Consider the following 21,749-nt stretch of genomic DNA (forward strand, 5'->3'; position numbering starts at 1 on the left):
GTCACTTATCATTCCTCGCTATTTATAAGATCACGTTTGTAAAAATTATACGAGATTTAATATACAAAAAAGTTATAATTTCCCAAAATGTTCCACCTGAGCTGCGTATTAATTTATGAATGATCCATTAACATCATGATCTCAAAATTTACCAAATGAAGTTATAATCTACTTATAAATAATTAACCAAAGTACTGTGGGCCGTGTTGGTAATCGTTTCGTCGATCTATCACTACCAAGTTCGCTGTTTTCGCTGGGTAGCCGTGGTGGTAGACCCACTTCTTCCCACCGTTCCTACCACCTTCGCCGTGGTGCTGTCGGCTGTGGTGGCCGTGGTGGCTGTGGCCCCCAGAGACGCTATGACCCTAGTAAGGAAGTAAGCGGAAAGTTATTAATTGAGATTGAAATATTTGGTCAATGCACGAAAGACAGATATAAAAAAGGTTGGCCACGGAAAACTAGTGAAATTTTCTGTTATATATATGGATAAATATTCTATATTATATATATCTATAAATTATTGGTTATATCAACCAACCAACACTTCTTTAGAAAACAATAAGGTGTTTAATGAAATGTTTTGCTATGCCAAAGCTAATCCCACGTTAACGTGTTAGCCGGATAAAAATAAATCAGATTGCAGATAAAGAATCAGAATTTAGACAAATTATTTAAATATGTCTTGCGTGAAAACCAACGGTCGATATCATTTGTTAGGAAACGGATCTCGAAAAATTAAGAGAAGGCATCTACAAATATTTCGAAACATATAACTATTAACTATCTATTGCTTTGTATCTATCGCCTTTCTACATCCGAATAGTCTAGATTCCGTATACTATTTCATAATACTTGAGAGAACTGTATCCATTCCCTGCATCTGCTTAGACAATTTATTTTTATATCTGTTCAATATCTAAGATTATATTCTATGTATATACTTGTACGAGAACTAATAAAACCTTATTTCAAAACTTTAAACACAAAAAACTTGTCAATATTTGGCAATACAATATCACGGTACATTGAATCCTTCATACCGTGGGTACATAAATATAAATTATAAGCAATTTGTACGGTACAGCGACCTTACATTGCGAATCAACAGTTACTTAGAACCAATTGGGGTCGATGGCGTGATTGATTTATCAATCGGCACCACAAATTCTATCCTATCCTACTAATATTATAAATGCGAAAGTTTGTAAGGATGTATGTTGCTTTTTCACGCAAAAACTACTGAACCGATTGCAATGAAATTTGGTACGTAGACAGCTGGACAACTGGAATAACATATAGGCAACTTTTTATCCCGATATTGCTACGGGATACGGACTTACGCGGGCGAAACTGCGGGGCGCAGCTAGTAAGATATATTTGTTTATTTTATTATCAACATTTGTACAGATAGTAGTAATATAAGCTTTGTATACTATGTATTTCGTGGCGAAACATGTGAAAAGCTTAACGTATTATTTATATTGTAACACCCTGTTTGTGCAAATAAAGAATTATGTATTATGAATTGTTAAATTCAAAAATCCTGTTGTTACATTGTTTTTCTAAGTGAAATTCTAAAGATCAATCGTAAACTGCAAATGTATGCATACAAGTTAAGGCCGAAAATGTAGATTTAAGGTCTATGTTTATATGACAAAGATGTTATTATAAACAAGTATGGTAAATATGTTATTTATGGGATATTATTTGAGGATAGTGTATTTAAGTGACATATTATTACCTTGTTTATATGTTCATGTCCATTTTTGCTGAAATGTCCCGTGTCGCCCTTCGCGTGGCCTTTGTGACTTGCCTCCAGATTGGACTTCTTGTAATGCCCACCCTGGAAATAAATTATATGAAGACATTATATAATTTTTTGTTGTTATTACCAAAAGACACGAGACTACACGTGGTAAATCAGACAAACGTGGGTTAAGTCTATTTATCTATATAAATATTATAAAGCTGAAGCGTTTGTTTGTTTGAACGCACTAATCTCAGGAACTATTGGTCCGATTTGAAAAATTCTTTCAGTGTTACATAGCGAAGCCAGCGGAGCCGGGGCGGACCGCTAATATTAGATATTACCTTACACGATTTCAAAAATTCTTTAATTAACAAATTCTTGTTCGGAAAACTAAAAGAAGCCTAAAAATTAATGAAAAACCTTTACTTTTTACTTTACGTTTAAATTAAACTAGATATATGGCATAACAGTTACTTAAAAAGTCACCTACAATCTATATATAGCATCCCCAAACTTACTAACATACAAAATATCTAATAAGAGTTTCCTATCATCTGAATTCACATGACGGGCGCTGTCTTATCAAATTGCTTTAAATATTCATAACGTTTCAAAGGCGTGGGATAAATTAATAAAGTAATAGTAAATAGGAAAAGTTCTAATCAAGTTTATAGTTGTCCACGCAGCCTGTGTCCACGTCTTTTAATAAAAGTTCCGTTTAATTATGCACCCTGAATAGCTTTGAGTGGGAAGCAAAATATCTTTTACATGTAAGATCTACTTTTTATAGGTTTAAGGCCTTTTCAAATTAGATTTTTTAACCCATTTGATACGGTAGATATGAAATGAATTTCTTTTATGCTTATTTCAATTTGGATGATTGTATTTACTTGAATTTATTTTAGGATGGTTCTATTTTTTCCATAACAGAGTTAAGATAAAAAGTTACAAGGTTAGAAAAAGATAGCCAAGTAATCTATTATACATCGAAATGTCAATAAACATATTATATTAAAGCTAACAAGTGAACAAGTGAAGTGAAAGCCACGATGGCTCAGTGGTAAGGACCTTGGACTTAAAGCGAAAAGTCGGGGATTCGAGATCGGTCGAGCGTGGAAGAAATAAATGGGTTTTTCAATTTATCTAAACATGGTCTACATCACTGCTCGAACGGTGAAGGAAAACATCGTGAGGAAACCGGCATGTCGAAGAATCAAACGTTCGACGACATGTGACGTCTGCCAACCCGCACTTGGCCAGCGTGGTGGATTAAGTCCTGAAGCCTTATAGCAGGCCTGTGCCACTTATCAATATTCTTTACGGGCACACTGTAGTACGCTAGCCCGGGCATTGCCAAACCGATACTTTATTTATCTAACTTTATTCGTATTTCATAATCGTTTCATTTCAACCACTTTTTTCACGGGAAAATACTAGGATTGAACTTGGGACCTTTGATTATAACGCTTTCACATTCACTGCTATTTTAAGAAGCTGGTATTTAACCACTGCAACAAACAATGATGAAACACCGTGAAATCGTTCTCGCCACTATCTTGCGACAACTCATTTAAATAGAATGTTTTTATCTATTTGCTGTAAACCCTAATGACCTTGAACATAATTTTTCATAGTCTAGTCTCTTTGGAAATATAAGGATTCACTAAGATGAAATCTAGTTTGCTAAAGCTACAAAAAATACAATAATAATCGTCTACTAGACCGTGACTGGAGCAATTGATTTGCAAGACATAATTTTTGTATTTTGACAGAACGGCACAATTTAAATAATTGAAAAGAAATTGCAACTGCAATTTTAAACAGTATAGATGGAATTATATCTTACAACTATCTTACAAATTGTGAAAAAAATTAATAAGTGCATTGAATGTAAATTACAAATGATTCTAAATCCATATTAATAAACACTTGAGTTAATTAAATTTTGAGTTTATTTCATATTTCAGCCAATAAGAAAAGAACTTTATTCCTATAAATTCAGATGCAAAAGTTCGATACTGAAATAAACAAAAGTTGGAAAAAACTCAAATTTCCAGTGCAATTTACTGGCGTTCCGAGCTTGAACTTGCCAAATGTGCAAAACAATTGCATGTGGTTTCGGTGAAAAGAGTTAAAAATTCAGTTTCTGCTATAAAGCTAAAACCTGGAATAAAAAACTACCATGAAAGTAGTTAACTCATGCATATTGTTATAGTGCATATAGTATAAGACGTATTAGTTGAAGTTCTTGATATTTTGATTATTTTATAAATTATCTAACAAACAAACAAAAAATCTGTACCTTAACAGTATCTTTAGTTACACATTCAACCTCTTTGCACACACGCCCACTTGCTCTACCACCATTTTAACATGCAACCAACGGCAAAAATCATACCATAGAGTGTTCCTTTTCACTGTGGTGTCCTCCATGAGACTCCACTTCATCTGAATCGCCTTCCTCCTCGAAGAATTCTACTCTCTTCTCGTATTCATCTTTTTTGTGGATATCGTGGCTGCCTTTAGTGCTGTGGCCTTTTGAATGCTTCCCTGATTCTTCGTACTATAAACAGATCGTGAGTTATTTTGTTCTAAACGTGATTGTTTCGTGTTTGTGATGTTTCGAAGTAAGTTTGTACAAATACAAATCTGCTTCGCAATTAAAAAGAAAAACTTTTTTTTTATGTCATCGTTCGCAATGGAGCTGGTGGATCGCCTGATGTGCTTACCGCACTGCCACCTCCTATGGATATTTGGAGAGGCGTAAAGTCGATTGCCGACCCTACGCACACGACTTCAAATTGGCAACGGATTATTAAAGGATTATGAAAAGGGATTATTATAATTTAAGGACGAGAGGAATAATGGAAAAGACTGGGAAGGGTGAGGAAAAGGTTATGGGCCTCCGACTCCCCCCCTCACCAAACGAAGCACAGCAGAATGCTTTTTCTTCTGTGGGGGTGTGGTACTTCCCCGGTGCTAGCTGGCTCAATTTGTGCCGAAGCGTACTCGACTACCACATACAAAAATCATAGTTTATTTATTATGTAAGAAATATCAGTATTTGAAATAGATAGTTTTAAGGTTACAAATAAAACTAACCTTCGCGTGTTTCTTGCCATGTTCCTCGTGGTGGTGAGCTCCGTAATGCTCCTTCTCATCGTGATGCTTCTTGTCTATTCCACCTTGATCTTTGTACTTATCGTGGTGACTCTCCTTGTCATGGTGACCCTTGCTGGTCTTCGTGTCTTCGTGGTATCCCTGAATTTTATCGCATGGTATTTTAGTTTTAAATTTATAATGCTCCTCCCGAAAATGTTACAAGCAGTCATTTTATATTGATCGATATTGTTTGTAGAATGTGACTTATTATTTATATCCTTAATAGATTCAGGGCTCATTAACATATATTTTAGCATAGATACCCTTTGATAAGCTATATGGCAAATGATTATCCGGTAGATTTCATTAGATCTTGGTTGTGCTAAACCGATTTATTAATCGTTAGAGAATCTTATCACACGAAGAGAAAATGATAATTGGTACATCTATAACAACAAAGCGGATCCTTTAGACATAGTGAGTCAGAACAATGATTTATAAACAATAAAATCATCGAAATAATGGACAAGCTTGTTGATAAAAGATCTGAATTCCGGTATCTAGTTAATGGAAGTTGGTTAATTAAAACGAAACCAGAATCATGACAGTTGTACCGTCCTCCTATAATTGACTTGTGAACTTCGCTTACTAAGGGTAAACGAACGTGTCTCGAATATATTTATTATGACTTTAATTCTTTGGTCACGCGTTTAAAAACCACAGTAGTTGCGGTATTGTATGGAAAATTATTAAAAAATGTTCACACTACTAGTTAGTACTAGTACTAGTTACTACAAGGAATAACACATCACTCTTTTAAATGGTAATCATCAAAGGAAACATTCAAATGAAATTCATATATATTTAATTTTTTTTTTCTTTTTGTTTTCTTTTTTTTTCTATTTCTGTTTATGTTGTTTTAATTGTGTTTTTTCTAGTTCTAGTTCTCTATCTAGTTGTGTTCATATGTCTTAATTTTCTTATGTGATGTTGACAATAAATGTGTTTATTATTATTATTACATGATAAGTCTTTTTTAACTTTTATTAAAAAGTTAATATGTTTTATAATTATTATAATTGTTAACTTTAACATAGATTATTTTGTAATACACTAAAAATTTTATGGTTTAAAAAATCGAGTGAGAAAATATGAGAAAGAAGAGGGAACTCGTGGTAAAGGTGTCTACGACAGGCTTGCGAACTTACATAATTTATACAAATTAAAACGGGCCAGTTATACCAAGTTATGAATTATAGTGCTTACTGTTTTATGGTTGGAACTATGATTGAATCCTAGATTCTATTGAGCTGGAGAAAATTAAAGTGCATAGGGCATATATGGATAGTGTTTGAACGGAATATAATATAGAATTCAGAAAAATGAATTATAATTTATTTATTTTGAGTAATTTTTCCGTAATTATCATATTAAAAACTATAAGTTCCGTCGAGCAAAGTACACCATAAATGGGACACCCTGTATAGTTCAAAATCCATTGAATATTGTCTCTTAAGGAGCACAGGACAGTTCTTTGGCTATTGTTATGATATACATATTATGGAAAATTAAAAATGACATGATTTTAAAAGAGCAACTACAGAGTTTGTTGTCGGCTCTTCTTTGAAGAAACTGCCTTCCGAACTGATAGTAAATGTAAATGTTGCTGTTTTATGACGATTGGAATGTGCTTCTTGAAGAAATCTAGTTTTTTTTTTATGTCATAGCGGGCAGCTGAGCTTGTGGTTTGCCTGATGGTAAGCGATCACCACCGCCCATAAACATTCGCAAACCTCTGTGAATGCGCTGCCCGCTTTTATGGGGTACGGGAAAAGGAAAGGATTAACGACTGGAAAGAAGGAATGGACTAGGACGGGTGAGGAAAAGGAAACGGGCCTCCGGACTCAGTTGAATGAATAAATGTATTAGTTTAACGATGTTTAAGATATACGACATAACAATGTAAGGTTTCGCCGAACAAAATCTTAATAAACAAAGTACATGAAACAATTTGTGGGAACTGATTATGTAACTAACACACTTGGTCTACTGTGTTATACAAACAAATTTATAATCAAAACAAAACTTATTAATATTAGCGATTGTCCAGAGTTTGTTATCATTAGATCATCTAAAACACACCGTGAAAACAAACTGCCAAACAATGGGCAGTATTTGTTTTCAATATTCTATGTGAATAAAAAATTGTACCTGTATATACTATACTGTATATACTATATATACGAACTACTTGTTCAGATTGTATAATTTTTCTCGTGATGAATAGTCCATTTATTCGAGAAGGCTATAGACCATAACATCATGTACTACGTGGATGAAACCGCGGGACGTAGCTAACATATAAGATCAGCCCCGTATTCCTTAGAGCATTTATTACTTGTATGATTAGTTTCAGCATAACATCGCTTTGCTAGTAGCAAAGTTATGTTATACGAGTTAGACTATAGTAGCTACTGATATACCAACCAAAGAAGTCGATATCTCCAATCTGCATATAAAATTTTGAGAAGTTTGGTTTGTTTTTTGTAAAATGAGAATTCAGAATTTAATTTCAGCAATTGATTTGAAATTGTTCGTATTTCGTTCTAAAACAATCTTTAATCAAGCGTATAAAGCTTAGCGGGTAGCTTAATCAAAATATTACTAATAAACAAGTATCCCAATTAATAAAATCACGTTTCTTTATTTCATATCCTAACAGATATTCAAACTAGAACATTTCATAGAGTAAGTTTCAATAACATTCACCAATTAATAAAGTCACAGACAATAATGTTACATAACAGTTGTGGAAATGTCTTGGTTGATTATTTTTGTTCTATTGTTAATCATGTTTTAAATTGCTTGTTAAATGTTATTAACATATTTATTTACATGTTAGCAACATCTTCCACTCACTTTATCCATTATGTACCAGGGTTTTTGTCTTGATAATTTATAATAATGGTTTATGGGGTCGAAACTGTGCCTCCATTCAGACGATCTTGTTGGTGCTCTCTAAACAACATTTATACATTATTTGATATGCGAATATATACTCTTGTCATAGTGATTGTGGAAACTTCGGAACAGAGTCACCGATTTTTGGGATTTTTGTTTTATTTTCCATTTGTTTCAAAGAGTGAAGTAGGTATGAAGACTGCACTGAATCGAGGCGCTTTACTTCTAGACTTGAGACACACTACGAATCTACACTGTTGGGGACTAGTCTGGAGACTGCGGGGACGCCCGAGCCCAAGATGTCCATAGGGCCTTAATGTATGTTCGTAGGGCTGTCATAATACCTCACCTAGGGCTGTCAACTTCGCAACGCTACAGAATATTTTTATAACATATTTCCGTTAATCTTCTTACCTTATTAACCTTGCCTGGACTATTATAATTATACCAAAACTACCAAAATGAGCAGAGCCATTCTCGAGTTTTAGCGGGAGTAACGAAATTTTCATATAAGTGAACAATACTCGTGTTATTAGATGTGTAATAAATTCATAAATTACTTTCATGTTTTACAATGAACAAATCTTGTTTGTTTCTCTAAAAAAAAAGATCTTAAAAATTAGTGTTGTTTTGTTTCAATAGTTTTTGTTAGACCTGAACTTTCATTGAACTTAAGTTGGTATGTAAAATAGGTATTCAATATTATATCTAGAGTCTGACTAACTAAGTTGAACTCAAGTTATCAAAGTTATTATAACTTTAAATCACGAACAAAATCAAATGAAACAAACGATAAGTTTATAATTAAATAATTAAAAACGAACACAATGAAATCGAAATAAAATCTTCAAAGTAAAAATTATGTCTTTCAATTCTGTTGATGACGCATGAACGGTACATAATGAAACAATACTTTTCTTTTTTAACCGACGTCCCCAATAAAAGAGGAGTTACTTAATGCGACTTTGTACTTCTTGTGTGATGTTTTTTATCGGTTTTGTTACATAATAACTTCGTGGTTTTTCCACCAAGTCACGTGATTCTATTTTGTGTTTGATAAGAAATATTTGTCAAACTACAAGAAACGTCGGTGAACTTTTTTTTTAAGAAAACAGTTTTTTCATCAATACTTTTTTATGTCATCGTCAGCAATGGAGCTGGTGGATCGCTGATGGTAAGTGCTTGGAGAGGCGTACGGTCGATTGCAGATCTTACGTCTCTACAACTGGATTGCTGACTTCAAATTGGACAGGGATGAAGAAAGGATCGATGAGAAGAATAAAGGAAAGGACTGGGAATGGAGAAAAATAATACTGTCTTACCAATGGAAGGGAGTCCGAACTCATGATACTGATTACTATCTATTACTGGAATATCGTTTGCTTATAAGTGTTTAACTATACGGTTAATAAATAAACAGGTTATATCTATTTATTTTTATTTTCACTTTTACCTTACTTTGAATGATTTATTAATTTTAAGAATCATCCCACAAAACTTAAGCATTTATTATTTTCGTTCCAACAGCTGCATCTATTATCATATATTCTTATGTTATCTATTTCTTATTAAGCCTTTGTTTTAATTTAAATCGCTGATCATATCCTACTAATATTACAAACGCGAAAGTTTATAAGTATGGATGAATGTATAGATGTTTGTTATTCTTTCACGCTAAAACAGCTTATCGAATCTGTATGAAATTTGACGTTTTACTCGAGTACGACGCGAGTGACGCCGCGGGCTACAGCCGTACAATAGTAGTTCATGATCCTTATTACAATATTTTAATTACGAAAGGGTGTTTATTTGTTTGTCACATTCAAACGAAGCATTTGTTTGGTATGATTTTTGTGTCTATAGATATTTATATAGACTTATTTTACCGCGGTGAAACATTTAATCCCACTGGAATTTCCATACACTACGCGTTCAAAGCCGATGGCGGAAAGCTAGGAACACATCCACAAATAATTGCTATTAAAACGAAAACACTCCGTGCAGGCCAATAGAGAAAATTAGGAAACATCGTTATACCGGTCACGGCAGAATTGATACATGATGCGGTAGAAATTGCAATTGCGTTTGGCGAAATTACAAACTGTTTACTTAGAGTCTAGAGCTCATAAATACTAGATACTGAATGACCTGTATAATCTGAATGACGCAGGGTTAGGTAAGGAACTATAGGGTCGGTTGGGTGAATGGTTTTTCTTATGTCTGTTTTCTATGCTTATAATAAAAAGTTGGAGTGTTTTTGCTTGCGCGTTTAGCTCAGATACTGCTTGACCGAAGCTTTTATGTTTTTTTTTTGTAGTTATTTATATAGCTTATCTGAGTTTCAAATATTCTTTCATAATTGGTAATTGACTTGATCCCTGCGTATAGGCTATATTATAGAATATACGTAGACTGTATGTATAATATGATTTATGGTGATATATATTACTATTACATGTATGATAAACATATTATCATTTGCCCAAAAGAATTGCATTGTTTTTATCCGATTTCACAATTTTTTACCAAATTCCGGACAGTTTAGGAAAATCTAAAGGTAAACTTTAATATTACGAAATACCTTTTTACCATACCCGTTTATTTCAGAGATAATACCACAATATAAAACATCGATTACAAACTCTTCTAACAGACTCTCATTAACAACAAAGCAGGTACATATTTTGATAACAACCAAGAGTAGTTACTATCCATTATCACAATGAAATTACGGAAGGGCCATGGGCTATTATTATTACTTGATTTACTTCGCCCTGTTGTTTATAAATCAAACCATAGCGTGGTGAATTACGTAGCTACGGGGGATTTCCTATAACCAATATATGGGTTAAATAAAGCACGTCATTTTTATATTTTACCTTAAAATAACCCCACGTTGCTATATTCGGTAAGAAAGCGGAGCTAAAATTAGATTAATATAAGCCTCACTCGGCAAGTCACGGGGTTTTTCACACGCTTTTATTAGCTTCACCTGCATGTTACATATTTACTTGTATACACTTTATTGTGCTGGCATACATAACACATCGTTTAAATAAATGATTTGATACTAAACCAGCACAGCGGGCGACCTTATCACTAAAGGGTGATCCTTTCCAGGCATCAAACTGTGAATAAGTAATATATAAAGGGGGAGGTAGGTTTGAAGTGCATAAATACATGAATATACTCATATAAACATATCATATAACGTACATAAGTACATATAAATTAAATAAATATAAATACAGATACATATATGCATAAGTAAAAGATGTGAATACAACTTTAATGGTAAACTAATAATAAAAAAAAAACGTACAACGACGTAAACGAGTATTATACATTTAGAAATTAAAGACTTTTTAACGGACTTTAAACGCGATTTATTCATTATATTACTACTATACTGACTCCCGGGACGGTCTCCCCGTGACCACGCTCGCTGTAAAGTGTTCGAAACGTCAATGTAATAAAATAATGAATAAATCGCGTTTAAAATCCGTTAAAAAGTCTTTAATTTCTAGAAAAAATATGTTTTTGTGTGACCGACTCCGCTGGACTCAATTTTGACCCACTTTAAAGGGTCAGATTTCGTTCAAATTTTGCACTTTGCACACGATATCAAGGATCGGTAACAATATAATCGCCAGGATTAAATTATCACACTCTTTACCTACCTATTTAGTTGATTCTATCATTATCTTTATTTTTATGCCCTTTTTAGTATTATGCAATTTAAATTAACATTGTAGGCGTGCCTATTTTAAACAGCTTGACATCAATGATGGTAATTAGTAATGTCTCTTTCACTAAACACCGATTAAATAAGATTGTATTATTATATATATCCAATGTAAAAATACAAAAGAAAATAATTGTAATTCATTAGGTAAGCGATGTAGGGTAAACAGATGTGAACACATCATTTTACGATACGCGTAAAAGTTGGGAAGGGGTAGCTTTACGAGGTTTTACACTTTATTTGTATAAAGTATGCTCTGTTTTGCATTACGCTACTGATAAAGTTGCATATTTATAAATTTTCGATATAATTTCCTACATATAATCTTTGTAGTACTCCAATCCAGTATTAAAATGATTAAATCATACATACATATAGATATATTAATGATATTTTATTATTGTTATATAATATAGATTTAAATGTATGTTTCAAACATTGTATGAAGAATGTTTAATACAGTATATATCAAAAAAGCTATAGATGACGATAACTTTTTTGAAATTGGGAAACATAAAAGAAAGTCTATAAAAAAACTCTTACCTCGTAAGCCTTCTTGCCATGCTCCCCATGTTCTTCTGAGAATTCCGATTCATGTTGACGACCACCACCTGGTAAAAAGAAATTATTAATTATCTATACTGGACGCTCGGCCCGGATATCAAGATGCCTGTTTAAACCCAAGGGAGCAATTAATCGGGATAAAAAATATCAGACAGCTCATACCCTATCTGTATACCAACTTTCATCAAAATCAGTAGTTTGTCTGACAAACATCCAATTCGTTCCAATTGCTCTAAGAGCTATCTAACACTAAAAGAATTGTTTAAATCGGACCAGCAGTTCAGCGTGCAGTGTCAAGCAAACAAACAAACAAACTCTTTAACATTATAATATTAGTATAGATATACTCTACAGCCTTCCTCCATAAATATACTATTAAACACAGATTTTTTTCAACTCGGACCAGCAATTCTTAAGATTAACGCCTTCAAACAAAGAAATGTTCTTAACATTATTGTGAATATATAAGTACAGACAACAACTCACTCCACACTGATTAAGCTATAATTATGTATATCAAAATATACTAGCGATCCGCCCCGTCGTCGCCCGTGGTACATTGTATATGGCCACAAAGGGAACATATAAATATCCAACGTTATGTTTGAAATCAGTTGTTCCCGAGATAAGCGCGTTCAAACAAAAAAAGCCTTTACCTTTATATTACTCGTATTTATATAGATAATAATATAAATTAAAATCATTACAGTTTCACTAATTTCGATAACTAATACCATTATAGTCTTTGATGAAATAAAAGACGTTTTTAATCGATGCTAAAACTTGAAGTAACTACTAAAAAGATGAAAATACACTAAAAGGTCAAAGAAAATTCTTAAAATAGACATTCTTTCTGATCAGGTAATTTTTTTTAAATAAACATCGTTTAATATCGTAACTTGCCACTCTATAAGAAAGTTGCATAATAACAAATCTGTAATATTGAAAAGGGTTTCTTTTCTTTATGTGTTTTCTTAGATTCTGTTTAATCCTACTAATATTATAAATGCGAAAGTTTGTAACGATGTGTGTGTGTTTGTTGCTCTTTCACGCAAAGTCTACTGAACCGATTGCAATGAAATTTGGTACGTAGACAGCTGGACAACTGGAATTATATATAGGCTTTTTATCCCGATATTCCGACGGTATACGGACTTACGCGAGTGACATGCAACGACAGCAAGTATTTTATATGGCATTCAGAATTGGCATGGTATTTCCCTATAAAAGTCTTAACAAATAATAATAATTAGCTAGTATCGGACATAGGCCACTATTTTGTCGCATGTATAAACTGTCGCTTTTAATAAACCAGCGAATTTAAAGCGCTTCTCAAGAAAACCTAAGACATAAGGCCTTGAGAATTTTTCCGGTAGGCTGTACAGTCAATTGCAAAACTGATCAATGACCCAGTTGTTTTAAATATCTCACCGTTGACAGTAGTTCAATGGGTCGGAATTTTTCTACACTTTCTATGGATACACTTTCAATTCTGACCCGTGATTAATTGTACCGTAAATAGAAATTATCACGCTTATTATAAACAGATTTTGTAAGCAATTGGGTGTAAATTTCGTTCTTTATTGATTTTATTTTAATTTTTTTAGGTAATCCATTCGAATTATAATTTTATGCGTAACTATCAGATGACTATATTTATACAGCAACGACAAAGACATTTTTTGTAATGTATAAATAAATTTAGGTATTCTTGTAATCTTACTCATTAAAAAAGATTTATATCTCTAAAAAGCAATATTTTTCGACATTTGACGTTAAAGAAATCTTTTACCTACTATAAAAGAACTAGAAATTAGTTCTCAGTATTGCACCAAGCGATATAATCTAATTTAAGTGGACAAAGCCTGACTTATACAACAGCACAAATTGCAAAACCCATAGTGTTCACACTTCCTATTTATGTAAGAACGAATTCTGTTGTCTAATCTTAAAAAAACTAGTGCTTTGTAAAATATAGGTTTTGACAAAACAATTTGTAGTTGTATTTACAACAAAATCTAAAAAAACTCTCACCCCTAATAATCAAAACATTTTTTCGTATAAAATATAATGTAAGCTTTTTTCTGTGAGAAATAACTCATGTTAAATAAACACAAATAACAATATTAAGAACACATGAATTAGTTTGTATACACAAATTAATTGAATAAACATTTGTTCTGCAAACCAACGTACAAAAAATCTGTTAATTTTTTCATTAGCTTAACGGCAGTTCATTGAAGCGATAAATGGATATATAGATAACAGATAAATAGACACCGTGACGATGAAAAAGTGGTCACGTATCGCTTTGCGGCCGGTGCTCTCGGCTTGATCCAAAAAAGTTCGTTTTCTTTTCTATTTTTCACTGATTAAAAGAAGGAAGAGTATCTTTGTTCGAGTGTTTGCATTTTTTGGTGTATATTTATCAGTTTCTCCGCCATTCGTTTTCTCAATTTTATTTTTAATTTGATGGTAAAATTCCAAGGAAACCGAGGGCAGCTTACTTGTTTAGTTGGTTTATATAAACCATATATGTATCTTTGTTTTACCATGCTTCATTGGTTCCACTAAAAATACAGGTGGTTTTTTAAATTCATCGAAAAGACACATAGAACTGCTTATGTTCTTGTAATATTACTATGATCACTAATTTTTTTTTTTAAGTAAGTTGATCCTAGATTGAGTAGATATCTGGAGTAAATTTAACCCAAAATAATGATTAGGTTTCCTACGAAAGTGACACCCAGTAAACTTATAAAAGACACCTATAGGTTATATCGGTTTAGAAATAAGTAGATCATTATCAGCAATGAAGCTTATCATCCTTAGATATTTTCATAAGAATATTTTATTAAGATAAAAGGGATCATTTAAGCGTGATAGTCAATACGGTAATCATGTCGTATCTTACTTGACCCATCTTTTGGAACCCTTGTCAGAAATTAGGTACTTTTGACGGAGTGAACTTAAAAATCCTGAAGACCATTCAAAATCGAACCGTATTCCCATGGGATAAGGAATAAATTTGTTGAGTCGATCGTCTCGCCTGTGAATCGCTCGAGGCTCTAAAATATTTTGGTAGAAATGCGTCGGTCGAAAATGCAAAGTGGATGGACCTCGATATACAGTTCGGAATTGATGATATTTGAAAATGGTTTCTTGTTACATAGTACATTTTTAAAAAATATGATTACTATTTCATTAAAATCGCACATTCAATAAACGTAGATATTATTTTCTTGTGTTTGATTTTACGCGAGTATTATACATTTACAAATTAGTTTCCCCGTGACCACGCTCGCTGTAAAGTGTTCGAAACGTCGGGTTAATAATATAATGAATATGTTTAATAATTTAATTTTTAAACATAGATATATATTGTTTTCTAATTTGTCTAGTATAAAATGTTATAAAAATTATATGATACGTGAAATAATTTTTGGTACGATTTTATGTAATTTTCTATCAAAACTAATTCAGAATATAAAAAGGTAATCGATGATACTTTAAAGGCATTATTTAAGTTTTGTCAAACGTTTTTTTTTTTCATTTAACATGCATCCTTACTAATGTTATAAATGTCAGTGTTTGTTTGTTTTTTCTCGACACGTGCCCACAGTTTTGTTTTATGATTGTAGTATTTGGAGAAAGTTTGAAGACCACCTTTTTACTGCGGGCCAATATCTCATTCTCATAAGTGTTTCCTTTGACGGTGATGGCGTAGGTGGGAAAGACCTTAAAAGTAGTGCAGCTTCACTTACACTAACCTATTGATATAAGTCATCAAAGCTTTAAGAATAATATTTTAGTGAAAGTTTTAGAGATTTTCTTAACAACATGCGGTAAGAACTATACCTACCTACCTACTAACCAAATTTCATTGCAATCGGTTCAGTAGGTTTTGCGTGAAAGACCAACAAACACACACACATCATTACAAACTTTCGCATTTATTATAGTAGGATTACTCACCTTTTTCGTGGCTATAATCTGCAACCTTCTTTTCTTCTTCTTTGTCAGTTGACGCATGCGTGGAGTCAACGTCTGCAGCTGAAGTTGAAGCGTCTGATGCAGAAGGGACTGCATCAGACGCAGACGGCGCGGTGTTTGACGCAGAAGAATCCACATCGGAAGCTGTTATATCAGAAGCGGATGTGTCAGAAGCTGATACGTCAAAACCGGTTGTGTCAGATGCCGTTGTTGGTAGGCTAGTCGTTTTTTCGGTATTAAATGGGGTTGGCGAAGCAGTGACCTTTGTTTTATTGCGTTTGTTTTTCCTTTTTTTTGGGAAGAATTTCGTGGGCTCACCTTCTTTGGAATCATCATCTGCTGGGACTAAAGATATTCTTACGTTGTCATCATTAGCCGAATATTTGGCTGAAAATTTTTCATTAGGTTTTCCGGCTTTGGGTTTAGGTGTTGTAGCTTCATCGTCATCATCAAAGACCATGTATAATTGAGGATTTCTGAAAACGGATAGCTTACCACTGGCAACTGTGTTTCCTTTTTTCAATTTACGCTTTTTGCTCTTTTTAGGTGATTGTGTGGTTGTTGTTGTTGTTGTTTTTATATGATTAAGCTTATACTTGTCTTCTACAGATCCAACGTCATCGTTGTATTCTTCGTAATCACTAATTTTCTTCCATTTTGGTGCTTTACCTTTGGCGTACTTATCGTTCTCTTCGCTGGATCCTAAGTTGTCTCTTTCGAAATCTTCTCGGAACAACTCTTCCTCTTTTACTTTTTCAGATATCGCGCGTTGCTCTTTTGCATGTCGCTCTTTTAAATCATCAACACTACTTAGAATTTTTGCCTTTTTCTCCTCACTTTCACGCTTTTCTTCATCGCTTATTTCAGGTTTTTGCTTTTCAGAACTCGCTTCTTCATATTCGACATCATCTTCGTACCTTCTAGGTCTTTTCTCTTCTTTTTCATCACTTTCTGCTTCTGGCTGAATATCTTGCTTTTCGTTTTTAGTTTTAAGGCTTTCAGTTTCTTCACTTACATTTTGATTTTCTTCCTCTGATTTTTGCTTCGCTTCTTGCTTTTCTTTGTTTCGTCCGTTTATAGCTTTGATCACGGGATCGTCAACAGGCTTAGTTATTATATTTACGATACCATCTATGTCAGATATATTGTGGCTTATCGGTTTATTCGGATCAACGGGTTCTGCAGGTCTGTTTAAGTCAGACCATTCCTTCTTTTCGAAATAATCTTCGTTGTCGCTTTCGCCTTGACCTTTATCATAATAATCATCACCGTTGGGTTCGGCGACAGCTCTTAGTATGAAATTCATAGGCGGTGCAAGTCGTTTCTTTGGTTTCGCTTTGGCCACCGCCACAAACTCACCGAGTTCCTCACCATGTTTGTTCTTGAACGGGACCCAGTCCGGGAAGAATTCGCTATTTGCAGCACGCTTCGTCACATTTTTATCACTTACTCCGATGCTCAGTGAGAAGCAGCCGGGAGTTAAAAGAAAAAAAAGTAAATTGAGCGGCGACATGTTAATTTGAAAGAAGTGTTCATAGTATCATATTCGTATTTTATAAATACGTGAGATGTCGGCTCGGACGCGCGGGAGAAACTGTCGCCATTGGTTCAACTACTATTATTTATACTGTTTGTAAAATGATTCTCTTCGGTGTCGAGCGATGGCAGAATAGCGTTGATAAGACTTTTACTTTCAATTGATTGATTTAAAGTGTACTGCAGTACTACAGACATGGGACAACAAAAACTTTTCGCCTTTCATCCCACATAACTTATATTCCCATCGATTTATGCTATTTAATTTATAGTTACAGTTTTACCAATGAAAGCTTTTTGATGGATTAGTAACTAATGAGTCCATTACTGCTACAACTTTTTTAAAAGTTATTCTTGTAGTATTTCATGGACATAAGTAAAAAGCGATAAAATAATAACAACATAAAACTATTACATCTCCATAGTTATAAAAAATACATCAAAAATACATAATAACGCTACTGGCGCACCTACATTAAGTCAGTCAATAGTTAATTTATAAGACACTGTGATGTCACTGATTCTCAGTACAATACACAAACATAAACGGACGTTCCATTTGACTTTATTTAGTTCCGTGATTACATATATTTTAATTTGCTATTTTGTTATGTCATTGGGTAATTTTTTTCTTCAATTGAAATTAATTTACTATTGTATACAGTTTCATGAGGCAAGCTTTTAGTGCATAACAATTTGTAAATCTTAACAAACTCTTAAATTACATTTGTAAATAAGCAAAATGAAAGGTTAGTATGGTAAAAACCTAAATCTTCAAAAAAATAAAAACAAAACGCAATAATTATTCATAGTTATGATAGATAGATGTTACAATACTTACTACCAATGGCGTTATAAACTGGTGCCAATTATTTGATTCATATTAACTAAATAATATAATATATGGATACATACTATATACAATACACACATATTTTTGGTTTGACAAAGTAAAGGTGTTGGTTGAATATTTTGTATTATGAATTGCTAGCTGCGCCCCGCGGTTTCACCTGCGTAAGTCCGTATCCCGTAGTATCGGGATAAACGTTGCCTATATTTTATTTCAGCTGTCCAGCTATCTACGTACCAAATTTCATTGCAACCGGTTCAGTAGTTTTTGCGTCTTTCAGCAACAAACACACACATATCCTTACAAACTTTCGCATTAATGATATTAGTAGGATTAAAACAATGATAAATATAAATGATGATAATATGTGATAATAATATGTCGGCTATATATTATCAATATTTATTATAACATTGTTTTACTACATTCTCAAAAATCGTAATAAAATTTACCAATTACCTGCAAAAAAATTGTTTAATTACATTCATTAAGTCATCTGTTTTATCTATATTAACGCGTGTGACCCAATATGTTTGGCTAGTTGTAATTTGAATAGAGTTTGTTATTATATGCATATCGTTTTTCAATACTAAAAATGAATACTCATACATCACATATACTTATTATTTCAGCTCAGTTTGTTGTAGTCTTAGATGGAATTGATTTGGTTATAAAAGAAGTTGTCGTTCTTACGATTTTCACTCGGAAATTGCATTAGTAAATGAATTGAAAAATAAATTGATTATGTTATCTACAAATATATAAGCAATACATGTGCCAAGGTTTAAAATATAACGATATCATTTCCTAAATTGTCTGGATGTTTTATAGGTTTTAATCTCAAACTATTTACCTTAGGCTTAATTTTTAGTTTTATAGGATTGAAATGCTTTTATAAATGAGTAATTTCAAAAAATTTCTTATTTACCTTAGGTTTATTTTATAGGCATAGATTTTTTTTTAATGTCATAGCCGGCAATGGAGCTGGTGGGTCGCCTGATGGTAAGCGCTACCACCGCCCATGAACATTAGGAGAGGCGTAAGGTCAATTGTAGAACTTGCACAAATGAATTGCCGTCTTTAATTGGGAAGGGATTAGGAAGGGATTGATGAGAGGAATAAAATAAGGACTGGGAAAGGTATAGAAAAGGATAAGGCAAGGGTAAGATTTGTACGGACTTAGAAATTTCACGTACATCGAAAACTATATTATGAGCTTCTGTATGATGAATTCATAATCGTCATAAGCCCATCCAATGAAGGTAACTATCTGAGCTAGTAGTTTGTTAACACCGATGACTATAAATTGTCTGTCTATCACAATATTTCTATGTATTTACTAGTACTACTTTACTGTCGTGATTCCTTTCAATGAATATATATTTTCATTTTTGAAGATGATAATGACCATTTCCCGGAACACACAAATTATGTTTTTAATTAAGTTTCATAGACAATGCAAAGTAAAAGCTATTAGTGTTACCAGCGTCTAACCCGCTCGTTTATCCGACTCAAGTCTAGAACATTTTCGGAACCTAAGAGCTAGATGCAATCTGTAGACATCGTATTGCAATATTGATGTAAAAACCAGAGCATTAATCGGTTCGTTTATTGCTTTATTTTAACCTTCCGAAGAGTTCATTCTTACATTTTACATTAACTTACCTATTATAATGTTCTAAAGATTTCAAATTTTGTATGTTTATAGAGTAATTAATTCTATAATTATTTCTATACCACAATACTACGTATATAATATATATTACGATGGATATTAATACTAAAAACTTCAAAAGAATATATAAAAATATTTTCATGAATATATCAAAACATTAAAATGATTAAACAATAAATCACATTAAACTATTAATAAGTATAATAAGTATTTGTATGTAATCCTACTAATATTATAAATGCGAAAGTTTGTGAGGATGTGTGTGTTTGTTGCTCTTTCACGCAAAAACTACTGAACCGATAGCTATGAAATTTGGTACGCAGACAGCTGGACAACTGGAATAACATACAACACAATTTTTATCCCGATATTCCTACGGGATACGGGCTTACGCTTAAACCGCGGGGCGCAGCTAATAACTAGATAAGGAACCGGTCTATGTAGGCACATCTTTCGTCTTCCTTGCGAATAACAAACGGCGTTTATGCGACTGTGAGCGTTGTTACAAACCTCATAAGGTTTCACATCGCAATATATCTTGTAAAAAAGTGTTATTTTGTATTATGTTCTTTCAGTACCAGAAAGTTAAGCTTATTTACTAGTAACATAGGATTAGAGGTTTGGTATAGACATTAATACATATCTATTTATGATAAAAATTTAAACCGCCTCCAAACTGTCCGAGCTAGACCGAATTTAAATGGGACCACAGAAAATGTACCCGCTTTCAAATATAAAAAGTATCATCAAAATCGATTCACCCATTCGGATGTTCTTAAGCAATAAACACATAAAAAGCGATGATTGAAGAATCCTCTTTTTGAAGCCAGTTGAAAATGTACAAATTTAAAGAGAATCAAGAAAACAGTGTTCACGATCTTATAAAAATAAAGCAGTTGTAATTAATAATTCAAAATGCGTTAGGATTTACTTTTCAAATTCGAAAACGAATTCTCATAAAACAAATTTAAATGTTTGTCTGTCTACACCTCCTCAGAGTTGGAACTGATTTTTACGGATACAATCAATTAACCATCTTTATTTAACTATATTAATATTAATTAATTTATTAAACGAAAAAGTTAATCGTCAAAAACAGAATCAGATACACCGACTCTACTCTTTCGAGTTATGTAAATTAGTAATGAAAAATCTAAATATGTCCCTAATTATTAACGATTTTGTCATATTTTTAAGGTGCAAAAATCTATCAATATCTATACTTTTAGATTACACATTTATACTTATATTATAAAGCTTAGCTTAGCTTAGAGTTTACTTGCTTGTTTGAGCGCACTAGCCTCAGAAACTACTGATCCGATTTGGAAAATTCCTTCAGTGTTAGATAGCCCATTTATTGAGGAAGGCTTATAGGCTATGTGTAACACGGGCCGGGGCGGATTGCTAGCATTATATAAACACAATATGGCGGCAAAAAATAAAAATTATACCTACATCATTAAAACGGTAATGCTGTTATGATACTTTATAAACTCTGATGCAATTATATTTACATGCGCCACGGGACCGGCGTGAAATAATGATCTCAATTTCTTTACATATTGAAATGTTC

The 21,749-nt window shown here is 32.9% G+C and overlaps 1 protein-coding gene across 1 annotated transcript; it reads right to left on the reverse strand.

Moving 5' to 3' along the window:
* LOC119837401 (myb-like protein X) lies at positions 1-17,691 on the reverse strand. Its single transcript, XM_038362972.1, has 6 exons — positions 16,098-17,691; positions 12,102-12,169; positions 4,853-5,011; positions 4,149-4,313; positions 1,742-1,843; positions 1-365 (listed from the first exon to the last, which is right to left on the reverse strand). The coding sequence occupies exons 1-6, from the start codon at positions 17,626-17,628 to the stop codon at positions 183-185; spliced, it is 2,208 nt and encodes a 735-aa protein (XP_038218900.1). The 5' UTR covers positions 17,629-17,691; the 3' UTR covers positions 1-182.
* Positions 17,692-21,749: the final 4,058 nt, after the last annotated feature.

Source organism: Zerene cesonia, chromosome 27 (genome assembly GCF_012273895.1).
Source record: "Zerene cesonia ecotype Mississippi chromosome 27, Zerene_cesonia_1.1, whole genome shotgun sequence".
NCBI classification, from domain to species: Eukaryota; Metazoa; Arthropoda; class Insecta; order Lepidoptera; family Pieridae; genus Zerene; species Zerene cesonia.

Bases quoted from the DNA above. Each gene is read 5' to 3' on its own strand.
- LOC119837401 (XM_038362972.1), bottom strand. From the start codon at position 17,628: ATGTCGCCGCTCAATTTACTTTTTTTTCTTTTAACTCCCGGCTGCTTC. The intron at 4,314-4,852 runs GTTAGTTTTATT...ATCTGTTTATAG, and splicing joins ATGGCAAGAAACACGCGAAG to TACGAAGAATCAGGGAAGCA. The intron at 1,844-4,148 runs GTATGATTTTTG...ATTTATTTCCAG, and splicing joins GTGAAAAGGAACACTCTATG to GGTGGGCATTACAAGAAGTC.